Source organism: Papaver somniferum, chromosome 5, assembly GCF_003573695.1.
Source record: "Papaver somniferum cultivar HN1 chromosome 5, ASM357369v1, whole genome shotgun sequence".
NCBI lineage: Eukaryota > Viridiplantae > Streptophyta > Magnoliopsida > Ranunculales > Papaveraceae > Papaver > Papaver somniferum.
In genome coordinates this window covers 168,850,235-168,875,296 of record NC_039362.1, presented here as the reverse complement: position 1 = coordinate 168,875,296, position 25,062 = coordinate 168,850,235, and the positions used below count along the sequence as shown (strand labels likewise).

Here is a 25,062-nt window from a genome sequence, read left to right as displayed (position 1 = left end):
GAATGACTTCATATTTTTATTACCGCAAAATCATTAAAACATAACAAAATAATAGATGAGAAGAATATGAACGTATCTACATATTACCAGCCATTATCGCACGAAAATAATGTATATGCTAGATATATAACTATAAACGGGCAAACCAAATTTTGCAACCATAATAGATGAGTCTTCTTCACTGCTAGATCCTTATACCTTTCCCACATCAATCAAGATCTATTTAGTTACATGTAATAACATAAAAAGGAAAAATAAACAAAGAACAATCATATATACACGATCGATAATAAAATTGATCAAAAAACCTTTATTTCCTGATGATTTAGCAACAAGTGAAGAAGTAACAACCTTAAATAAACAATGGCAAGAGTTGCAAAACATGTTTTACGCCCAAAACATACGTTGTTTGGTTTGATATCGCAAAAATATTTGCAAGAATTAATAGGGGTATACCTTGATGTTGCTTCTTTTGGAACAACTACAACAGGTGCATGATCGAGGATACCTGCAAAAAAAAATGACAAATGTCACAAAAAATCCTAAATCGCAGGAAAAAGAAAAGAAATAACAACAAAATCTTAAAAAGCAATGCGGAAACAGAAGGGTTTTGGCTAAAAATGGAGTTTGGGCTTGTTTGAATGCTTTATATAGAGACACCAAACCCAAAAATAAAATGATTTTATTTTTGATATAATATTAATTAATACCTAAGATTGTCTGGAATTTCCTTTTTATTTTGAACATAATATTAAGCAATATCTACATTTTTCCCAATTATATCCATCTATTGTGATATTTTTGGCAACTTCAAGCAAAGAAAATCACAAATTTACCTATTGAAGTATATTTATTTGCCAATCGTAATTGAAAGTATCTTTATTAGTGCATTTAATTTAATATTTTTCTGAATAAGCAATATTAAAAAGTATAATAATAAAATCAAGATATTCGGAAGAAAAGAGATATTATTTTCGCACTTGTGTGCATTTTTTTTTTGTAGTTTATACTTCGGATAGCCATTATTTTTGGATACTTGCATGTACTTGTTGCATTTTTTGTGTCTAAAAGATATTTGGCATATTCTACATCTCATAATAGAATCTTTTTTTGGTTTGCATTTACGGAATGAATAAAATTAATTTTAAAATCATTGTTATTATTGCATTTTTTACTAAAGCTTTTGTTTTTCTATTCTAAACTTTTTATTTGATATCATGTATTGATCATCACAATTTTCTATTAATTATTTTGTATCTTTAATATTCTACAGGACCAACAATTAAATGTTCTAGCAAAGGAGAGGCAAATTCGAATTATTGGTATGTATCCACGACTCTAAACATTTTTATTTTTAATTTGGGTTGTTGACTCATATTTGGTTCAAGCATGATTTAGCTTCATTGTTGAATCGTTTTTGTAATTTCATTTGGAGTTGTAATTGTAAATTGCAATTAGAAATAGAATTTATTTAATTATTAGTAGTTTGGAACTATAATTAAAATTAGTTTCATTGGAATAAATGTAATTGAAAAATGGACATTGGATTTTTTTTTTGTATGATTGATTTAATTTGTGATGAAATCATGATTAATAGTGCATATTTCTATGTGATTTTGTTTTAATTTGTTTGTGAAATTCTATGTTAGATTAATTATGATTAATTTTTCAATATATTTTTGGTAATTTTATAAGGCTTTTTCAAGATTTAGCTGTTTTCGAAAATAATTTTTGTGGAATGTGATTGTATATAAAATATTTTGTGGGGCAAAATATATCTTCTTGGATTTTCTTTTCCAGAATTTTCTACAATTACCATAAAAATAAAAAATGGTGGGGCCAGAATCAACCAGAAGCTCCGGTTAATCACGTCGCTCAAAAAAACTCTATTTTTATATAGAGAATGTGTCTTAGACCAAGTCCAAGGATACTGTGCAAATAAGCTTGTTGGTGGTGCCAAGTGGATGGGTAAACTGAGTTTTAAGCAGTGGGAAGATTGTATATCGAGTCATAACAAGCCGAGCGTACCATATTAGGCCGATCGACTCAACCTGGGCCGAGGCTCGTCTCAAGTAAAGACGACGGTCGTCCCAGTATGAATCAACTAGTCTTGTATTGACTGGCAACAACTATGTTTTGTATGCCCCAAACGGCTATGTTTAGTTCTGCATTTATATAAACACACTCAATCCACCAATGATAAACACTCTCGAATACATTTCATTGTCTGTTGTACTAAAAAATCTTCCAGTTTTTTATATCTCTCTTGTTTTCATTATTTCATTCATCATGGATCCTGAAATGAATAACGAAGAAATTCAATTATTAGCGGGAACATTTTTCCATCAACAAGAAGCGTTTATGCAGCAGCTGGATCAAATGGATGCAGATGCAGATGATGAGAGATCTAGAACTAACGCAATGCTATAATTATACACCGGGAAAGTTCCACAAGATCCAGAACCAGGAGTTTTATTGAGGAGAATATATACGTGGAGATTTCTAGAGGAAGATCATCAACAAATGGTACGTGATTGTTTTATTAATAGAAGTGTCTACTTTGATGAGGATTTTCAACGTCGCTATCGAATGCCACATCACTTGGTCAGGCGGGTTATTGGAGAGCTTTGTCGGGTAAACCCTAAATTTAACTATCAATTTGATGCAAAATATACGAGGGCATAGTCCTGAAAAAAAGGTCACTACAGCCTTTAGAATTCTTTGTTATGGTCTTCCTGCGGATTCTTGTGATAAGTACGTTCGAATGGTAACCTCAAAATGGTTTGCGAAACTGTAGTCAACCATTTTGGTCCACATTTTTTACGGTATCCCACGCAAGATGATGCTAATCGTCTACTAGATGAGAATCGGGCCAGAGGCTTTTCTGGAATTTTAGGTAGCCTTGATTGCATGCATTGGGTGTGGCATGGATGTCCGTATGCTTGGCAAGGTCAATATAAGGGCCATTACACAAAACCAACCATGGTTTTGGAAGCGACAGCTTCTTATGATTGTTAAACATGGCATGCTTTTTTTGGACTTCCGGGTTGTAATAACGACATCAATATCTTGCACAAATCACCATTGTTCGAAGAATTGAAGTATGGAAATGCCCCAGCTGCCAATTTCACTATCAACGACAATCACTATAACATGGGGTATTTTCTGGTGGGCGGAACTTATCCGCAGTGGTCAACTTTGGTTTAAGATTACGATGAGATACCTACAAATGGGGAATATGTCCGTGCTAAACGGTTGTTTAACAAAAAACAGATGGCGTGTAGGAAGGATGTGGGATGAGCATTTGGAATTTTCAAGAGAAAGTTCCATATAATTTGTGGACCATATCGTTCATATAAACCAATATAAATGAACAAGATTATGCTCACCTGCATCATTTTGCACAATATGGTAATCGAGGAAACTCGAAGGAATAAAACATGGGTTCATTATCCAGATAAAGATTTGAGAAAAGAAGTTCAACCCGCATGGGGTGTCCCAGCAAGAGATTACAGATTGGTGGAAGAGAGAATTCAAAATAGAGGTTTACATTTAAGACTAAGGGAGGATCTCGCTGCTCACTTGTGGGATGATTTAGGAAGAAGAAACCTCATAGGATTTAGTATTTTTTTAAGTGTAATTTGATTTGTGTACTTTGATTTCGGTAGTTTGATTTGTGTACTCTTGTAATTTAAGTTGCAACTTAGGATTAAATTGAAACTAAAACTAAAAGGATCACATAGAACAACTTAAACAGTCATAAAATCTAAAACTTAAACCAAAGTTATGGAATTATCGATATCCTCCTCATGGTTGTCTTCTTCGTTGTTTCTTATGAGGAAGAAGACCCGTCAGTTGCTGGTGGCCGTTACTTGGTCTTCTGTGCTTGGAGTGCATCAAATTCATCTTGCCAGAGACGAAGTTGTGTCCGATTCATTTTAGAAGTGTTCATTCCCATAATTCCTCGCATGCGTGCATTAAAAATATTTTTTTCAACTGCCTTACGAAATTTCTTCATTTCTGAAGCCATTTTATTACGTATGACTAGTTTATCAATATCATTCTTTTCTTGTTTTGCAAAATAACCTTGAAGGTTCAACTCTGATGAACTTGAATTTGATGATTATGCAGCATCTTGAGCTTCCTTTCTGAGCTTTTTAGCTTTTTTCACACCGACTCCCTCCCAAACATTAGTCGTTCCATTAACATTCAAATTAGAATTTCCATGTACTGATGCACCAATGTTGAGGTGAGTGTGTGAGTTTGTTTCTGGTGAAGAATAAGGAGAACTTGGAGAACCATGTTGAGATATACCATGTTGGGATCCACCGGTCTCGTAAGGGGATTCCTTTGGCACAACACATCCATCCAACAAATCAGGGTTGTATCGGTTGAGCTTTCTGAGGATGTGGAAGCATGCTTCGTGCTTAAAACTAAAAGTTGTGGTTTTTTGCCATTCCTCTCTTGTTTTTCGTTGCTGCAGTTTTAACAATATATAAATTAGTATTTTGAATGAAATTGATAAAGGATTTGTAAATCAATTAAACAGTATGTTAATGCAACTTATCGGATCGACATCAGTATCACCACTTCCCCTTTTTCGTTTCATCTGCATCATCAAAGCAGCCTAACTATTCATATCTTTATTGATTGCACCAAAACGACGTGACAACCCAGTAGCATCGTGATTTTTTCGATTCTCGGTTTCCTGACATAATTGTATAAAAATATTTCCCCAAAGCGTTGCATGTGGTTGTTGAACTTCATGGATTGGACCAAGCGTAAATGCTACATAAGCTCTGCAGATAGCTTTATCTTCGTCCAAACTGAACTTCGGATCGCGAACTCTTTGTGATGCAGTATTTTATGTATGTGCTTCACTTGACATTTTCCAGAAAAATTTGTTTTAAAGATAATGCAGTGAAATTATAAGGTGGGTGTGGAAGGTTTGATTGGAGTGAAACTAAATTTTTTTGTGGGTGTTGAAGGAGAGATTGAAGATGAATTATAATATTTTCTATATGTAGAAGGTGGAGAAGGTGTGAGTTTAGATTTAAAATCAACTAAATTTATAGGAAGATGATTCATATCCATTGGATGTTCCTATATGTTGTCGGCGCAGTAGGAACCGACCGACTTCATGTGAGACGACTCTCGGTTTTGTTTGAGACGAGTCTCGGCTCTATAAGGGTCGATCGTTTCTGATGAAACCGGTCTCTCAGCTTGAGCTGATCGATTCTGTATGAGACGCGACGTACAAAAACTTTTATATGAGGGTTTTCTCATCCGTTTTAATGGTTCTCCGGTCCCATTGTAGGTGTATAATCATCAAACCAAGCTGTTTGATGTATCCATTGGAGTTGCTCTTACTAGCCCTGAAAACATGTTTGGACGGATATAATTGCACTACGCATGTTAACTGCGGAAACCCAACAGACAATGTGAGACTCTTTTCGAGACATACATGGACTTAACTAATCTTGAAAACTAGCTTAGAAGGATCGCATTCTCTAAGGCGTATTAATCACGGGGGTCCAAAGAATAGGACAACATGAAACTATTATATTAATGTTATTAGACTGATTTAACAAAGAATGAAGATTTTTTCATCGAGTTTTCCCGTATACCGTGAAGAATATTTGGTAACTTCTCACTGAAATTTGGTTGTAGATGAATTTAATCAAACATAATAAGAAGCACTTTGTCATTTTTAGTTCAATCCTATCAAATTTTTATGAACTACTATAACCCGCATATTGATTATACTATGTTGATGGATAGAGTTACATATAAAAATTTATCTCTCTCTCCTTCTCCATTTCTCTCACATGCGATTTCTGACGACCAGAAAACTCTCACTACGGCAACCTTTAACTGTTCGAATCTGCTATTTTAGAGTGGATTTGAGCAGTACCCAACTTTCCTTTAGTTTTCAACAAGTTATTTCGTATTACTTTAGGTACAGATTTTGGATTTATCCTCCCTTGCCGGCAACAGGTTATCTACGTCATTTTTACGGGTTTTTTTATGCTTTTATGGTAACTTTTGTCGACTTCCATGGTCGTTCTTTGTTAGGTTTCATGGTGTTAAAGATCATCGGTGGTAAATTCCGGCTGCCGGAATCTTCATCGGTATATGAAAGACAATACGTAAATAACTCCTTTATTGGAATATCTTTTTCTCAAGAAGAAGAAAATCATAAAAATTGGTGGACTTACGATTCAAATCCATTTCTCCTCTAATTCAATTTGTTCTTACTTACGTATTTCTAGTATTTTTCTGGTGTTCTTTCTCTTCCTTGCTAGAATACTTGGTTTTGTACTAGTTTAGTATGGTGTTACTTTATTACTCTTGTATCTTGATGTCTTGAAACTCCTTGTAATCTTAACTTTGAATTATCAATGAAACGAAGAAGAACTCCTTTTATAAAGAAAGAAAGAAAATTAAAAAATATATAATTTATACTACAATACTCAAGTGCCCCTAGATGATATAAAACGGTCAACATTTATGTATAATTTCATCTCATGATACATGAGACGAGCACAACATCATCTCAAAAAAGTGGAGACGGTCCTTTAGCGGCAAATTAACTTGATCAGTTTTTCTACGAGTGTCCATAAACCAAAGAGTTTTTTTTTCTCTTTCCATTTTAAAAAGAAAGTTGAAAAGGCGAGGATACCCAAATATACCTCAAGCTAAAACTTTTCCTACCTATAAGTCATTTCTCCGAAAGTGATTGTATATAGACTGAGTCGAGACAATGTAACTAATCGGTTCACACTTCGTGTGATCGTCTATGGATACAAGATCGAGACAATACAACAACGAAGTATGTTTACCTGATAAAAAGGTTCGGACATAACCAAACACAATAAGATTGCTTATCAAGTAAATAGGAATTAACGTTTGTGTAATTTACTTTAATTATAATAAAAAAATTATAATGCGGAAAATAAAAGTAAATGACACATCAAGATTTTGTTAACGAGGAAACCGCAAATGCAGAAAAACTCCGGGACCTTGTCCAGAATTGAATACTCTCAGGATTAAGCCGCTACACAAAATTAAACCAACTTCGTATAGTTGAGACCAAACAACTAAACCTATAGTTCACCTAGTTCCGTCTGTATTCCCATGCCTCCAACTTATGAATAAGTCGCGTACTTGGAACAATTCCTTTGGTTCGTATTCCAAACAGTAAAGGAACAACAAATCTGTTTGGTATCAACTCTCTTCAACCAAGTGATGTGAGTTCGACAAAGGCTCTTATGTTTATCTCAAATAAACTCCTTCGTCAGGTTCTTAGATTTATCTTATTCTCAACTACCGAAGTAATTGTTAAGATTTGCAATCAATACTTTTAATCACAAAGAATTGTATTGATGCCGATCTACACAACTAATGAATCCAATCTACCACAAGGATAAACCGATTATAGTTGGATACTCTTATACCGAAACAAGTATTGTGCACACCAAAGATTATGAACCCAAAATCAGAAATATTCGATATCTTTTTTGTCTTCAAATCTTCTTATATTTTCAATAAATACATGCTCACAATAACTTGAATCTCTTGTGATCAATCAAGCACGGAAGGGAGTCTGTTAACAATGGATTATCACAAGATCGTCTTTAAAACTACAAACGGTCTAAAGATCCATGTCCAAACTTCGATCTAGTTTGAGTGAATCTTATATCATAAGACAAGATTCTCAAGCATAAACAAACTAGGTGCAATCAAAGTTCAACCACAGTTAGTCAATCAAATCAATCGAAAACACAAGATAAACCGCAATTATCTAGTTTCCACCAACGGTACTAATAGAGCTTCTCAATTCCAAAGAAGACTTTAAACTGAGCGGCCGTAAGAGATTTCACCTAATTAGGTTACTCTCATCTCCGAATAGGCGGATACACCAGTAACAACACAACCGGGGAAGTTTGTTGTCACGAAAGATTAGTTTGCTAGAAATGCAAACTTTAAGTATTTATAAATAAGGAAGTTTGGACACCAAGGAATTTCCAAAACCGAAAATATTCTCAAGAAATTCATTAAAGCACAAATTCGGTTTCCATAATTCCTGGAAATGCTCTGTCCAAAATATTGACCGAAAATCTCTTTGGAAAATCTTTACCTAGTAAATGCACATTATTAATTCTCGTTTTCCTAAAATAAAATTAACAACCTTAAATATAAGATTCTTAACTTATTTATATTTCGATCCTGGGATTTTCTTCCTTTAGCTATTAAGGAATAACTTTGAACAATTAAAGATAAGCGTTACTGCACATGTTCAAAGTATGTTGACATCCTTACTTTGTAAGTCCTCTTTCATACTTGCAACCTTGAAACCGATTTTCCACACTTCCAAACAAGTTTAAAATTGGTTCATCTGACTGTCAAGAACTAGGTGATTGATCAAGAACACTCAATCACAAATCATGGGTTTAACGGTTCTACCAAAACAAGTTTCGGTTCTACCTCCATGTGAGTACTGTGCATAGTCACACTAGCTTTACAAAATTCGGTTGACTAGGTACTAGGATCGGTTTCCCACATATATATGGTATCTAACTTATATGTGTTGCACATGTCCATAGGATCGGTTCCCCTTTGCCTAAAAACATGTTGCACATGTCCATAGGATTGGTTCCCCTTTCTGCTAAAAACTTTTTGCACCTCATACAAGGATCGATTCCCCTTTGTGATGTGTTGCACCTCTTAATAGGATCGGTTCTCCTTTACCCAGAGTCGGTCATACACAAATCACAAACTCGATCATACCATGTTAGGTGATTACTTAAGATCGGTTTCACTAATAAAGTCATACCAATACATAAGTCAGGCCTTTGTGAATAGTTTTTCCAAGAACATAAACAAGTCATGAGCGTTTATACTAATTCACACATATTGGTTGTTCACAAGATATACAATGAATAACAATACCAATAACGCCTAGAAATTTCCTTTTTGATTCATAAACAAGTTTATGAACTTACTTCCTTAAAACACATGTAAAACATTGTTTCCTAGGATGAAATCCTCACCTCATACCCATACATAATCACAATAGAATTTAAACGATTATGTCGATGTCTTTTCTACGAAGTTTAATGGTTAAGCAATAAACCTCATATTGTATTCCTTAATACTATGTATATCTAGAGTGTTCATGCTTCGCAGTTTTGTTTTCAATATGCACGACTTGAAAGATACGTTAGGAAATGAAACAGTTCAAGTCAAATATTACTAACCTCAAGTGGAAGGATGATGTTGTCGTTGTAGCTTCTTACTTCTTCACTTCTTCAAGTCTTCGCAATACTTGTAATGTCTCATATCCTAATACTTTCAAGCTAACCTATACGAAGTTGACTCTAGTACATAATCAAGCGACTCTTAAAATGAGTTTTGATTCACTAAAATATGACAATCAAACTTGACATATCAATGTTTGGTGGGTTCAACCGAGCAATGCTCTAACAAAAGTATTTCCAATTAAATTCATAGCCAGGTTGAACTGTTTTTATAAATTTATATGAAATATCTCTTATCAATCCTTAAACATCCATTTATAAAGGAAAAAAATCAACTTTCTTTGATAGGTTACTAGATTTTTTTCTTGTTCTAGAGGTGCAACCATGTTATGATGTTATACATAATTATAGCCACTGAACAACATTGCTAAAATATGGCACTGTGATATCCTGATTCGACATGTAGGGTTCGTCGGATGGAATTTAGGTAGTGGTTTGTTCTTTCCATACACCTAGGACTTTCAGCACAATTGGCTCCATAGTTGGCAAAAAGCTCTTCAGTTAAGCATGCTTGGGCGGCATGACCTTCTGGGAAGCTGTTGATGGATACCGTAGCGTTCCCCGTAAAAACCCGCACACTGCAGGATGACCGCAGTGGCTAAGTGGAACAATGGTGGAGGATCGGATCATTACAAATGGTATCAGAGGCGATGACAGGTCACTTGCCCAGGGTGAGAAGGTACTCTAGACGTGGTTAGTCCAGATGCTTGTCTCATAAAAATCAGGGAACTTTGGAGAATTGAGCTTGAATATATTTTGGATCTGAGGAAAGCTCCAATTTAAGGTGGTGGTATGCTCTGATACCAACTTGTAGCACCCCTAATTCAAAGTGTTACGGGTCAGAAAGAGACTGATGCAAATACTTTATGCAGTAGAATATTAGGGGAAGGGAAAGAGGAAGAGAAAGAGAAGAATTTTATTGATCATATTTATATCGTTACATGGATATTATATCCTCTATATACATGGAGAAGTGAAAGCCAAAAGACTTCTGTTTTTGGACCGCACATCCATGGGCATGGGCTCGTCAACACTCCCCCTTGTGCGGTTCAACAACAAAACTTTATATATAGTGCTTCACATATAGTGATTTGAATGTAGTTCTTCAAACGTCTCTCTCCCCTTGATGACTTGTGCCGAAATCAATTTCCTTACTAAAACTTTGAAAAGGAAATACCCACTAGGATAAAACCTTGGTAAAAACTCTTCACATGTAATACTTCACACGTTATCTCGTACTTTACATGTAGTTCATCACATGCAATACGCTCTTCAAAGATTGATGAGTCTAAGTTAATTGCCTCGTTAATACTTCTTCAGGAAAACTCAGAAGGACAAAACCTGAAGTAAAGAAAAATAGTGCAGATATTAAAAAAACTTAGAATATGGTTGGATGCATATACGTTGCCTCATTAAAACCTTGAAAAGGAAAACCCAGTGGGAAGAAACCTTGACGAAGGGAAAAGAGTACAGTGTTACAGATGAAAGTAAAGGTGATCCGTCACATATGATCAATTTGCTCCGTTTAAGTTGACTAGTTGCTTCACAACTCTTAAGGCAGAAAATCCTCGTGGGACAGACAACATCCTTAGCTGAGAAATTACATTCCCGGTGTTTGTTGTTGTCTCATTAAAAACCTTGCCGAGTAACAAAACCATGTGGGAAAAAGCAACCTCAGTAAAGGAAAATAGTTCAACACACCATTAAATGCTCCCCCTGATGTTAGACAATTTTCACTAGTCTAATGCAGTCAAAAGGAGTTTATCACACTTTACTTTGGTGACTTGAATGTTTATAAGACGCTGTTGTTGATTCTGGAAGTTACTGCTTAACATACTATCGCGTTTCATTTCTTTGATTCAGATATTTTCAATAATATCAATGCGATCTTTATGTCTTCAACGTTCAACATACTTGATGTTTTTAGTATTGTCTCTCTAAAAACCTTGTCAAGTAACACAACCCTTTGGGAAAAACTATTCTCGATCGAAGGGAAAAAGAGTACAATACAGCTTCAATTTCGAAGTAAAATATGTCGACATATATCCTTGGATCCTCCCCCTGATGTCGGCATCTCCCCCTGATTACTTTCATAATTATTCCAGACAGTTCCTTTAATCATGTACTTTTCGAAACTGAATATCATTAATGACCTAGAAAATAGTCTACCATATCTCCCACTGATTACTTTCGTTGGAGAAGAGATTATTGTTCCTTCATAATCAACAACTTTTGGATTGCACTTTATTTAGCATTCCTTTTAATGTCTTTGCAGGGATACAACAAATTCATGTCAATGGTTACTTTTAAGTATATGGTTACGTTCATTATACCGTTCCAATGACGTTGCGTTGGCGCAGAGCTATATCTAGCTAACAAGTTCATTGAGGATGTAACATTTGTTCGAGTACATTAGGCAGTACAATAATGCGTCTATTATACTTAGATAAGGAAATTTCATCTCCTGACCCAACTTCGTCATATTCCTTTAGACGAATTGGTCATTTTATGTACATTTGAAACTCGACTAATCATGGGAGTGCTAGCAGCATGCACGTCCTTGTTAAATTGCCTGACAATGGAATATGCAAACTGGTGGAATAATATACCACAATCTCGGTATTCTAGTTTAGAACATAGATAAGATCGACATTTCCCAGGATTTTCATCTCAAATTCAGATTTTAAATAGCTTGTAATATTTCTTATTCCATTAAGAGTACTTATCATGTCCATACCGTCGACATAGATAGCTATAATTCTGAATCAGGAACTTATGTAATACGCGTGGAACGAAACCTTACTTGTTTACCCTTCCCAATCAAATAGTCACTTAGACGGGTATACCACATCCGCATGATTGTTTAAATCAATGAGTGAGTGTTCCAGTGTAACTGCAAAACACTTTGTGGTTTAGAGTCATTCGACATGGGAAGCAAAAGGCCATCATACACTTTTGCAAATATCTTTGAGTCTAAATATCCAAATATATAACCGCATCTACTATGTTTCAAGTTCTTTTGAAACTAGCAAGCAAACTAATTAACTGAACATTATGATGTTCAAAAGAGTAAGCGATCCAGGGGTTTGTGAGAAACCTCGCGCCACAAGGTGATTCTTTATACTTTAATACCTCATTCTTCTCACTACACTTTATGACAAATAACCACATATGTCCCACATGCTTTACACTAGGTTGGTTAGCACTACCACACCAAATACTCGTATATTTGTCAAAGAACTAAGTTCTGTCTGGATTGTGTAGGACAAATATGTTATTTTTTTGAAATTAATCAAAATAAAGAATGGTTCGATCTCATTGTGCTCTACTTCTGGAGCAACTATTTATGGATTATATCATCATTGTGCACGCGTGATCCTTCCATTGACTCATATGCATTCTCCTAATCCGTTAGGATTTCATTGTTCTCTAGAATCATTTAAAACTTCGGAGCATCCTCTAGTTTGATTCATGGACATATTCAGAGACAATCTTATGAGATGATTTCTGATGATATAAATAAGTTGTGCCTTACTTACCTACTTCCTTTCTAGGTGAGGATTGATCGAACCAAGTGGTCTCTCCAACTTCCTTTATGGGGCCACGGCCTCAACCACACTTCCACTGAGTGTAGTTGCAACACCTTAATTTATGGCGTATATCCCGTATTGAGGATTTGTAACTTTGCAGGTAGGTTTACAGCTGGTATGTGTGATCTCATCACTTTAGCAACATCAGTGTACATTCTGAAAATAGAATATTCTTTATCACTTCACATTTACATTTTTGGAGTACAAGAATCAATATGAGACACAGTGGGAACACACCACGACAATTCCTGTCATTCCCTTAGAAAATACTTTTTCTTATGTCCCCCTAATGATGGGAAGACTATCTCATTAAAGTGATAGCCCGCAAATCTAGTGGTAAGAGATCTCTTGCTAAAAGTTTTAATTGTTGGGAACTCATTTCCAACATAACTACTTAACAGTTTTGAAGACCCATCATAGTACGATGTGGAGTCGTAATGGCACATATATAGTGCAACCAAAAATGCGTAAGAACACGAATGTCAGGCTTAAATCCATTTACCAACTGGTATGCAGAAAAGGTTGACTAATATTGGGTTCTAAAAACGAATTAAATAAGATGCGTGTAATATTACATATCCCAAAAGCAATAAAATATAGGTTGGTAGGCATAACCACTGTAACCTTTGATGGTAGCCTCTGGGAGACCATTGGGTATAAGATGCTCTATATTGATCCTATTAAACATGCAATATTCATAAAGTTCTTTTGATGTAAATTCTCTAGCATTCACCAGAGCCTTTGCACTTTGTATTGTGTAATATGTGCTAGGAGTTTTTAAACGCAAATTTCTTGGGAACTATAACTAGTCATGTGAAACCTGACTGTGATGATAATGTAATTCCTTTTGACTGTGAGCCTTTTCACTTTGTATTGTGTAATATGTGCTAGGAGTTTTTAAACGCAAATTTCTTGGGAACTATAACTAGTCCAAAATGACAAAACATTCACCAGAGCCATAAGTCACTTTAATGGTCCTTATTGTGCATGAATATTTTCTAAATTTCACCTTGTTATCTTTGTAATATGGATTGTTTACCATTTGAATCTTAGGATGGTCTCGATCCTGTTTTGCTGAAGACTTTGTAAAATGAGTGATATGCTCTCTCACTTAAAAGCATAATGGGAAGGAGGAGGGGGTTGTGCATCTGGTACTTTAGAAAACACTTATTGAGAGATATGATGTTACTTCTCATTCTGTCAATACTTTTCCCGTTGTATCGTCCACTCGAACACAACGATGTACGTACGAGTCCTTTCAAAACGAAACATCATGTCACAACTAAAGTGCCTTTACGGTTATGTCAAAGTCTGTATGAGTCAATTTTTCCGACATTTCATCATCAGAGTCAATATGGATTCATTAATCCAAATTAACAATATAGTGATTTACATTTCACTAATTAGGCTTTCTAAAGTATGTTTCCTTCCAAATACATTAGTGACTATAAAAGTTGCAATCAATTACATTATCATCACACTCAGGTTTCACATGATATCCATTTGCATGGGTTTCTTTGGAATTTAACAAGGTGTGATTATCTCTCGGTACATAGAGACATTTTGTGACGTCTTTGTTTTATCTTGAAAACAAATTTTTGAGCAGTGTTGCGCTCGATGATTCAATCCTCGTAGTCACATTATAGGAAATAGTTCAACAACTAGTTTAAATTCCTTAAGCTAGTGGAAGAAAAACAACTATGAGTTAGACATTTGGGTCTTGAGAGTTTTAATAAGCGGTGTGGCCTTATTACCTAATAAAAGTGGGACTCAACTCAAGTACTTTAGACTGAATATATATTACGTTTCACCCAATATATCTCAAGTGCTTTAGAGAATTTATGTCTCGTGTTTTCGTTCCATAGGTGCAGATATTGGATCTAGTTCAACTGAATAATATAGTCAATTGGCCCGACAAAGTTCTTGTTTCCATTAAAGTTGATGTGAAATTTGGTTGCTACTGTGATACACACATTACATTGTATACACCACACCTATGACCAGGTGCATTTCCAACTCTTTTATTTATGATGGGAGCTACAGTTACATTTTAGCTGATCCCATACTCGGTTGATACTTGTGTATTGGTGTTATTACTACCGAAGACAAAAGTACATCTTTGTATCATGGTACATATGTCCCTTTTCACATGTTTTATATGAGTCGGTACGTCTAACCCTCATTCAGGGTTTTTTCTATTTTCAATTTGTTTTTGCTACATTTAGCTTAATTTGAGAAAGTTCTTTATATCAACAGGCCAAGAGAATCTCACTACACATGTCAGCCACTTACTTTAGGTTGAATATATTACTAAAATAGTTCTCTTGTTGTCATACTTCAACATATACTGGTTCGTTAGTATCATGAATGAAGTAGAGAAATGGAAATTTTCCGACTCATATCATCTTTTGTGAGTTCTTCAACATTTTTTTTTTTGAAAAACATGTGATTTTATTTGCAATGTATCTTTTGAAAATACCGACTCTTTAATAGTCGAGCAAGTGGATTACATTCCACGGAACATTTAAATTTAGGGAGACAATATCAAGTGCGCAATAATGGTCCAAGTACTTTTAAACCCCAAATAAATACATTTGAATCGAGTTGGTACAACCAATAGAATAAAAGACATCATTTAACTATAGCCAGTATCATATTCAAGAAAACAAAAGAGCATTAAAACCAAAATTCTTAATGATCAAGAACAACAACTAAAATTTAAATTGACCGATAATATATGGATTTATCTTAAGGAAAAAACAGAACTAGGCATGTTCTAAAAAAATAATAATAATCCCAACAAAAAATCGAATGTGAACACCCAGATGAGTTACATACCTCAAATATCGGTTCCCACTGCATATACATAAAACCGGAATAGACATTATCGCGCACCGCCTAAAAAAATGGAACAAGACGTGTTAGAGTTGGACCGGACCGGTTTGAGTTGGACCGGACCGGAACAGGATAGGATCGGAATAGCTGCAGCCTGGGACGAGATTTCCTTTTTTTTTTGTTTTTTTTTTCTTCTCAGACTACGAAGAAAATCCAGATCCCGCACCCCCGGAAACGAATTACCATGTGATTAATCAAAATACACGGACCTTTAATCTAAATCCATCTATCTTCCATGTGATTGATCAAAATACAAGGACTTTTAATCTAAATCCATCGCTTCCCATGACCAAAATATATCTTCCCATCATTAATCAAAATATTCCATTGCTGAAATATTAACGAACATAGAATTTTGATGGATAAAATCTTTTGCAATAACCCTACATCATAAAAAATGTGGAGATTCTCAGTTTATTGATAACAAAACTTTTGATGGCGTTTTTTTTAAAAAAAATAATCATATATTCATACTTTAGCTTCACGGTAGAACTCGCGCTGATGATGTTTTGCAGTAGAATATTAGGGAAAGGGAAAGAGGTAGAGAAAGAGAAGAATTTTATTGATCAGATTTATATCGTTACATGGATATTATATCCTCTATATACAGGGAGAAGGGAAGGCCAAAAGACTTATATTTTTGGACCGCACATCCATGGGCATGGACCCTTCAATAATAATTTATTTTCTATTTTATTTTATTTTATTTCAACAAACATGATTAAATTTAAAAACAAGAATTCAATATTTTAATCTATTTTACAATATTCTCAACAAACAGTGGGATCAAATTATACGTTGGGAAATTACAAGAAATAAAACATAATCAACAAGCTAGCTAGCTTCTTGGTTCCACTTCCACCATTTTATGAAGTCTGCAAAATAATGTCAACTGAGGTGAGTTAACATCTTATTATGCATACTTTCCCACTCTTTAAAAGATGCAGATGGATCACGGAAAACTGAACGAACCCATAACATGAACTAATGTTAAAGCTTAAAGCAATAATTTCTTATAACCAGTTTTATAAATTTTATAGAATCCAATATTTTCCAGTTATTATTTAAGTCATTTTGACAAATGAGTTCATGATACGAATGTCCTTGGTTCGTAAACCTGTCTATCGAGAAGCAGTATTTGTGGTATCATAATACCTTGTCTGCACGTTAAAATTATTTATACATTCTCAATGCTCAATATATATTATGAAGAAAGGATAAGTAAGGATCGTTCCCACAGAGAGGTCTAGATTGTTATTTGATTTCAATCTCTTATGTAAAACCAGGAGGATTTTCTGGTTGATATTAAACTTAACTAATCTAAAACTCAAACAAGGAAATAAAGCTAGCAGATAAAATATAAAAATATTGGTCAAGGATGTTTTCAGTTACAAACATGTTCTTGTCTTAACAATTGATATTTAATGTTGTTTTATCAAAAGCCCTAGAAAATTGTGATCGCAAGAATATCCCCAAAATTTCCTCAAGTCATCAAAAAACACACTAAAAGATGAGAATATGAAGCCTACCAAGAAAACAACCTAACGTGTAAAAGCACTAATCAAGTTTAACTCCCAAGGAGAATTAAGATTCATGAACTTAGGCTAATCAACATAATTAACGTGGAAAGCATACTAATCAAACTTAACAAAGGTCATGATCCACATATGATTACAAGGATATATCACTACAACCTATAACCATATTTATGCTAATTATACTCAAGGTGTTTACTTTTGGGTATGATAAACCCCAAGCTAGCTATAGATGTGATTACGATTTCAATCAATTGGCCACTTGACAAAACAAGCAATAAAATCATACGTGGCCATATTTCTAGTGAATCATGAGAGAAAACTAATAATGTATTAAACCAAAGATCATGTTTTGTGATGTCAAACTAATCCTCGACCAAAATAAAATCAATTATTCATGCTCACGGAATTCATAACAAGAAGAAAAAGAAGAACTTTCATGTCTAAAACCCTAGAAAACAAGTAGAAAATATATGATATATTTTTTAGGGAAAAAGAAAACTCTTCACTTTTATATGTGAAAAAGAGAGGATACCAAGTACACCACAAAATTTTTTGTTCGGCAACCTATATGGACAAAACCTAATACAATTGCAAGTAGACCAACTTAATGATCCTTGACAATATGTATATAATGTTTATATCTCTAACTCTTCTCAATCAGAAATTCTAGACATAAGAGTCCGTGAACCTGATTGTTTAGAAGAGTACTTGGACGATCTCAAAAACCAATAACCAAGATCAATCTAGTCGTATCCAAATAATCAATCGGAATTCTGCCAAGTGTGAAACTTGTTATCTATCTTTAAAGATACTAATTCTACAAGAACGAGTCTCGTAATCGATCACAATTAATAGGGACTTATCTATTAGAACTAGATACGTACTAATTGTGTTATTCCTATTATAAATATAAATAATGTAATGCGGAAAAGAAAAACACACAAGACACCAGAAGTTTTGTTAACGAGGAAACCGCAACTGCAGAGAAACCCCAGGACCTCGTCCAGATTTGAACACCGACCTGTAATAAGCCGCTACAGACACTAGCATGTTATCAAACTTCAAACTAGAATGTAGTTATGGTCGAATTCACCTTCCAAGCAATTCAGCTGCAGTCGTGCTCCTTACGTCTCTTGAACCTCGCAAGGCTCTATGCAATCGATTCTCTTAGATGACGTCCTTTACATCCTAAGAGTTGCTTCATCCTAAGTGAAAATTTTTGATACTAATCCGCCTCTAACAGATAATCCTATTTGATCTTCCTTTAGATCGAATAGATCAATACTTGGAAATCTTTTTGTTATAGACAAAGCTTACAAACCTCACAAATCTGGAACACTTATACCAGTTAGCTAAGAAACATGGGTTCTTTACCACCTCTCAATAACAATCATGAACTCAACTAAAAATAGTTTCAGATATCTATCTTGTGGAATCACAAAGTCTGAGACAAAGAGAACTTTGCGATTTCTATTTATCTCGTTCTTGAAATAGATTACATAAACCTCGATAACAGAAAGAGAAAAACCAGGATACACGAACTATCAAGGTAAAGATGGTTAGACCTGGCTTCATGAATCCCTAAGTGAAGTATTTCAGTCATACACCAATTATGTTTCTCAGAGGAAACTTAGGTCAATAGAAGACGACTTTAGCAATCAACTATCTAGAACACAAAAGTGCTAGGGATTGGATTTATCAATTGAATAAGTCTCTCTATTTATATATTTTCAAGACTGAGAGTTGATTAGAATTCACGCTAAGATAACTTGTAAATCAAGTAAACACTTTTTCTGTTTAGATGAAGCTCTAGTTAGGGTTTCAAATAAGCATATGATAAACTTGTCTTGAAATCACACAGAAGAATATACACTATGGTTCGGGTTCCGGAACTATGTACAGTTATAGATCTTGGCAAATATGCCTTTCGAACTTGTAAGCAATATTATGTTCATTTAAACACTTAAGACTTGAACATGATACACATACATAAGATGCTTCAGCGATCATAGATATCTTAAAAGGTATTTATGAGAGTCATAGAAATGCTAAACATATTTATGAAAATAGTCTTTGAGCAGCTGCTAATATGCACTGGGACAGTCTGCGAAACAGTTCGTGAACCGCTAGCGAATTCAGGGCGCTACACTTCGTGGACCGTTCAGCTATTCCCGAACTCAGATATCTATGGTTCGTGAAGCGTACCTCTTTTGACTGATGGCTCGAAAACACTCCTTCATATATTGCCAACCTCTCTTATTATTATTATTATTTTTTTTTTTATAGTGTTTATGCCTAGATAAAAAAAAGGATTACTGAAAATTGAAAAATAGAAGTTCTAACCATTTTCCATTGTTTTTTTAAAGCACATTTTCCATGTTGATCACTCAAAATTATTAGCATCCAAAATGTCAGAATTTTAATAATGAGAAATGAAATCTCTCCAACATAAAAGTTATCAGCTACTATTGACCAGACGAAGTCGATATCATCTGTAAAACATAATTTGACAGTGAAAAGAGTAGGTAGAAACACTTCGATTAACTTTTCTTCATGAAATTAACTTTGGGTAGGTTCACCCTTGATTACAGGGTACATGTCACTGTGGAACTCAAAAAGACTCCATGTGTCCTCATGAGCATGAACAAAAGAAAGAAACACGGAAGATTTAGCCTGTCTATTCATTGCATCCCTAGAGATTTAAATGTTTTCTGTCGATGATTAAATAGGACGGTTCCGACGTAGCATGTCGTACAGGTTTAAACATCATATGTGTGTAACATCTTCACCGCTAGTTTTATTTATAAAAACAAAACGGTCTGAGATTGGGCCCTTACCATGCAGCAGTATCTTAATAAAAAAAAATCATTAAAATTTCTTGGAAAGGGATTCAAGATTCTGCCGAGTTGATACGTGCGATAAACTCGTTGCATCTTGACTTGACTCACCACCACACTATACGTGTGTGTCCCGTTTTCTGTGACTCGCATCCCTCGCACCCTCTATAAAACCTCCATCATTCTCTCCTTAATTTTCTCACACTCTCAAACCAATTAAAACCCAATAACAACTCCTCTCCTTGCTCTGTTTTTCAGTGAGGAAAAAACACAAACAGACATGGATCATGTTCGTAAGAAAAACAGCAACAAATCAGCAAAACAAATTTCGTTCTCAATTGATACCCATGAACTAGATCATCATAATAAACATGGGTTTCTGAAGAATACTGCTCATCATGGCCATGATCATGATGATGTTGCTGATGAATTAGTACCATTACCAGTATACATAGTGAATGGAGTTTTCTTCACACTGTTCTTCTCTGTTGCCTATTTTTTACTTCACAGATGGAGAGAGAAAATCCGTAACTCTACACCACTCCACGTAGTGACTTTCTCAGAAATTGCAGCTATAATTTCTCTCCTTGCTTCAATCATCTATTTACTCGGTTTCTTCGGCATAGATTTCGTTCAATCATTCATAACCCGATCATCAAGTTATGATCTCCTCCTCGAAGATGATATCGAAGAAGAAGAAGAAGAGAATCAGAATCACAAACTTTGCGATAGTATTGTTTCATGCTCGCCGCAGCCACCACAACCTAGCAAGATGATGATCGATTCATCTTCTTCATTGATTACAATTTGTGATGAAAAAGATGAAGAGATTATCAAATCGGTTGTGGATGGTGAAACGCCATCGTATTCATTGGAAACAAAACTTGGTGATTGTAAAAGAGCTGCTTCAATTAGACGTGAAGCATTACAGAGAATGACAGGAAGATCTTTAAATGGTTTACCATTAGATGGTTTTGATTATGAGTCTATTCTAGGTCAATGTTGTGAAATGCCTGTTGGATTTATTCAAATTCCTGTTGGTATTGCTGGTCCATTGTTACTTAATGGTGTTGAATATTCTGTTCCAATGGCTACTACTGAAGGTTGTTTGGTTGCTAGTACTAATAGAGGTTGCAAAGCCATTTTTGCTTCAGGTATACATGCAATGCAATGCAATGCAATCCATCCCATTCTCTCTTCAAATTTCTCATTTCTCTCTATAAAATTTGACTAATGTTGCAATTTGTTCTTTTCAGGTGGAGCTACCAGTATTTTGTTGAAAGATGGCATGACTAGAGCTCCTGTTGTGAGATTTGGAACAGCAAAAAGGGCTGCTGAATTGAAATTTTACATGGAAGATCCAGTCAATTTTGATACCTTGGCTTGCATGTTTAACAAGTATATCTCTAATTTCTATCTTTGATGAAACCTGATGATTTTTGTTTTTGTTAATGATTTTTTCTTTACTATTTTGTTTTTTGGTTGCTAATTGGAATTAGATCTGCTTTTGCTCATTTAGTATGATTGGCATAAAGTTTGTTTTGATTTGGACTGGGGAACCATAATATTTGGTTTTGGATTTGGATTTTACTTCTTTATATGATCTTAAAGTGTTTGTAAAATTGCATTGTCTTTTCAAACATCTTTTTTGTTTTTTCCTTAAATAATGTTGTTATTCCAAATTCAGTTTTTATCTTTTAAGCATCTTGGACCAATTTTGTCAAACCATGTCTGTTTCTGTGAGCCACCACTAAAATTCTTGTTTTGTATTCGTTTACAGATCTAGTAGATTTGGAAGACTGCAAGGTGTTCAATGTGCAATTGCAGGCAAGAATCTCTACATGAGATTTAGATGCAGTACTGGAGATGCAATGGGAATGAATATGGTGTCGAAAGGTGTACAAAATGTTTTGGATTATCTTCAAAACGATTTTCCTGACATGGATGTCATCGGCATCTCCGGTTAGATCCTCAACCCTCTTTGAATTCCTAGGAACTTATCGATATGATTCATATGAATGAAGATATTCAAAATTTGTCAAAATATACAAACAAAAAGGAAACACGTTTTCAAAGTTTGGATTGCTCTTAAAAATTAGATCATCAGCAACAATTTCATTGTTGTCACCGAGAGTCTATACTACTCTAGTTAAAACGCATATCTTACCCATGCAGATGTTGGGTTTTAAGAATAGGCGTAACATAGTTGCATGGGTAAGGATGTAATCCAAGACTTGGCGGCTTGGCCTAAGATGATATCATAGTCATCAATACATGCACGATCCTCTAGTGCTAAACTTGCATGTTTATGCTGTATTAGGCCAGCACTTTTGGGATCATTTATCTACACATTGGTTTTGTTATTCTCTAGTTATTTGTTTAAAATTAAATTGTTTGTTTGATTATTATTATGTAGGAAACTTTTGTTCAGACAAAAAACCAGCTGCAGTCAACTGGATTGAAGGGAGAGGAAAATCTGTTGTTTGTGAAGCAATTATCAAGGATGAGGTAGTAAGAAAAGTACTAAAGACAACTGTTGCTTCATTGGTTGAGCTGAACATGCTCAAGAACCTTACTGGATCAGCCATAGCTGGTGCTCTTGGTGGCTTCAATGCTCATGCAAGCAATATTGTCTCTGCTGTTTTCTTAGCTACTGGTCAAGATCCAGCACAAAACATTGAAAGTTCTCACTGTATTACCATGATGGAAGCTGTCAATGATGGAAAGGATCTTCACATCTCTGTTACTATGCCTTCCATCGAGGTAAATTTCCCTGTTTACTTGTGACATTATTATCTATTTTAAATTGGTAAGTCCACAATGAGAGTTTCGATTGTTTTGAAGTTTAAGTTAAAGAAAACATTAAACAAAGAATTCGTAACCTGTCACTTAATTCATTATTTTCAAATATGGCCCATTTGAAACCATGATTATCATTTAAATTTCTTGATAACTACTTGAATTATTGAAGACTTGATTCTCATATTATTTGTGGTTGTCTTTTTTGGATGATTCAGGTTGGTACAGTTGGTGGTGGAACTCAACTTGCTTCCCAGTCAGCTTGTTTAAATCTTCTTGGAGTTAAGGGTGCAAACAAAGAATCACCTGGAGCAAATGCAAGACTTTTAGCTAAAATCATAGCTGGTTCAGTACTTGCAGGTGAACTTTCTCTCATGTCAGCCATTTCAGCTGGACAGCTTGTTAAGAGTCATATGAAATACAATAGGTCAAGCAAAGATGTCTCAAGTATTGTTGCTTCTTCCTAAGGAAGGATTGACAATAGACCCCAAGTTGACAAAACCCTCAAAAAACCAAAAACAATACTCCCAAAGAAGTAGAAAGTTTTTTTAAATTTTTTTGGAAAGGAAAGGAGGAACTCAATAAAAGTTTGAAGGAGGGTATGATTGATGATGTGAATCAAAGGGATTATGAACAAAACAAAGGCTGGTGATGGATGAATACCCAAGTGATACTTGTTTCTTAATTTCTAATTAGTTGTGGTCTGAAAATCAATCAAAGGGTTAAGAGAGAGGAAAAGTTCAATTGCTTGGAATCTTCGTCCCTGCGGTTTTCTTCTAATGTTTGGTCCCTAATTGTGTACCAAGCCCTAATGGGACTTCGTTTTGCTGATCAGTTCTTACGGTTGTGGTTGTCGTTATTTGTTGTCATTAGTTTGTATTTAGAATGTAAAGAAACATGCTGAAATGAGTACAAAAGTTCAAAGTTTGTTTTGTGCAGCCTACTTCTTCTGTTTTTGTTTTTCTGCTTTGTATATGAGAAGGTGATAAATCATGCGAAGACAAATTTCAGTTTCAAGCACTCTTGTTTTCTCTATGCCTTTTCTCTCCTCTTGCTTTCCTAGAAATTGTTCATTATACTCGTAGTTAGCAAGGTGGTTTTCAATGACTTAAAATGTTGGTTGTTTTCCTACTTGCAATGGGTTTAATGAAGAAAACAATGAACAGAGCAAATATTGAATGGCAAGATTAACATAATGTATGGATGCTGCAAAATTGTGAATTTGGTAAAGATAATTTTATAATCTTTAGACAGATTTGAGCATTTTGCTATAAAATTTTTGCTCGAAAAATTTGGCTGATTCTAAGAACTTGTCAAATGATTCGTAATCCAAAATAACGACCATGTGGCTTATTGGTGCCACCCATTTTATTATTTTCGATTTGTTTAAATTAATAATCTTGTTTAGTTGTATTAGCCTAATTTGATTATGTTATGATTGCTTTCTTGTTGCTTTAAACCTAAAGGTAGGTTTCATCTTTTCAAACTGACTGATGGCATCACTGTTGCTAATCTTTTCCAAACTGGCTTAAGCGCATTACTGCAGTTGATATTTTCAACCCGACTAATTTCATCTCTTTCTTAACAAGTCTTCTAACACTGTTCCTGTTTGGCTCATCTCGCTATATTCTTAAAGTCACTCGCAACAAATGTCTTTTTTAAATTCTTAGTTATGATCATTACCACCCTGTTTTTCTTTAAACCAGCTGAGACGCTGTTTTGATTGTCAATAATGGATTGCAGGGCACGACATTTCCTTATTTTTTTATACATGTATGTGAAGTGGCCTGCCACTTGCATACAAAATGCTGGCAGGAATCCATGCAGAGATCCACTTAATCTCTCAGGTGTCAACTGCCATTTTCCCATACAGTAAATAAAAAGCAAAAGCATTGACTGGTTTTATTGCAACAATAATTTAAGAAATCCAGAAAGCCAACTTCTTACTATTCTTGTGGATTTCTTTTGTTTATCTCGTCATCATGGTGGAGATAAAAGCCAACTTCTGCAGGCATTTATCCATTGAACCTACTGATATCTGTTACTTTGGTACGTAAATCAGTCGTTTTGTTGACTTTGTTTA

General features: G+C 34.7%; 1 protein-coding gene across 1 annotated transcript; it reads left to right on the top strand.

Annotated features, from left to right (window-relative positions):
• Nucleotides 1-20,410: 20,410 nt before the first annotated feature.
• LOC113283586 (3-hydroxy-3-methylglutaryl-coenzyme A reductase 1-like) lies at nucleotides 20,411-23,917 on the top strand. The gene is made up of 5 exons (XM_026532907.1): nucleotides 20,411-21,334; nucleotides 21,437-21,578; nucleotides 21,961-22,142; nucleotides 22,597-22,943; nucleotides 23,198-23,917. The coding sequence occupies exons 1-5, from the start codon at nucleotides 20,461-20,463 to the stop codon at nucleotides 23,444-23,446; spliced, it is 1,794 nt and encodes a 597-aa protein (XP_026388692.1). The 5' UTR covers nucleotides 20,411-20,460; the 3' UTR covers nucleotides 23,447-23,917.
• The last annotated feature ends 1,145 nt before the right edge of the window (nucleotides 23,918-25,062 follow it).

What these genes read in the sequence shown, in the direction of transcription:
- LOC113283586 (XM_026532907.1), top strand. Translation starts at nt 20,461, where the DNA reads ATGGATCATGTTCGTAAGAAAAACAGCAACAAATCAGCAAAACAAATT. An exon ending in CAAAGCCATTTTTGCTTCAG is followed by an intron (nt 21,335 to 21,436) that starts GTATACATGCAA and finishes TGTTCTTTTCAG; the next exon opens with GTGGAGCTACCAGTATTTTG. An exon ending in GGATGTCATCGGCATCTCCG is followed by an intron (nt 22,143 to 22,596) that starts GTTAGATCCTCA and finishes ATTATTATGTAG; the next exon opens with GAAACTTTTGTTCAGACAAA.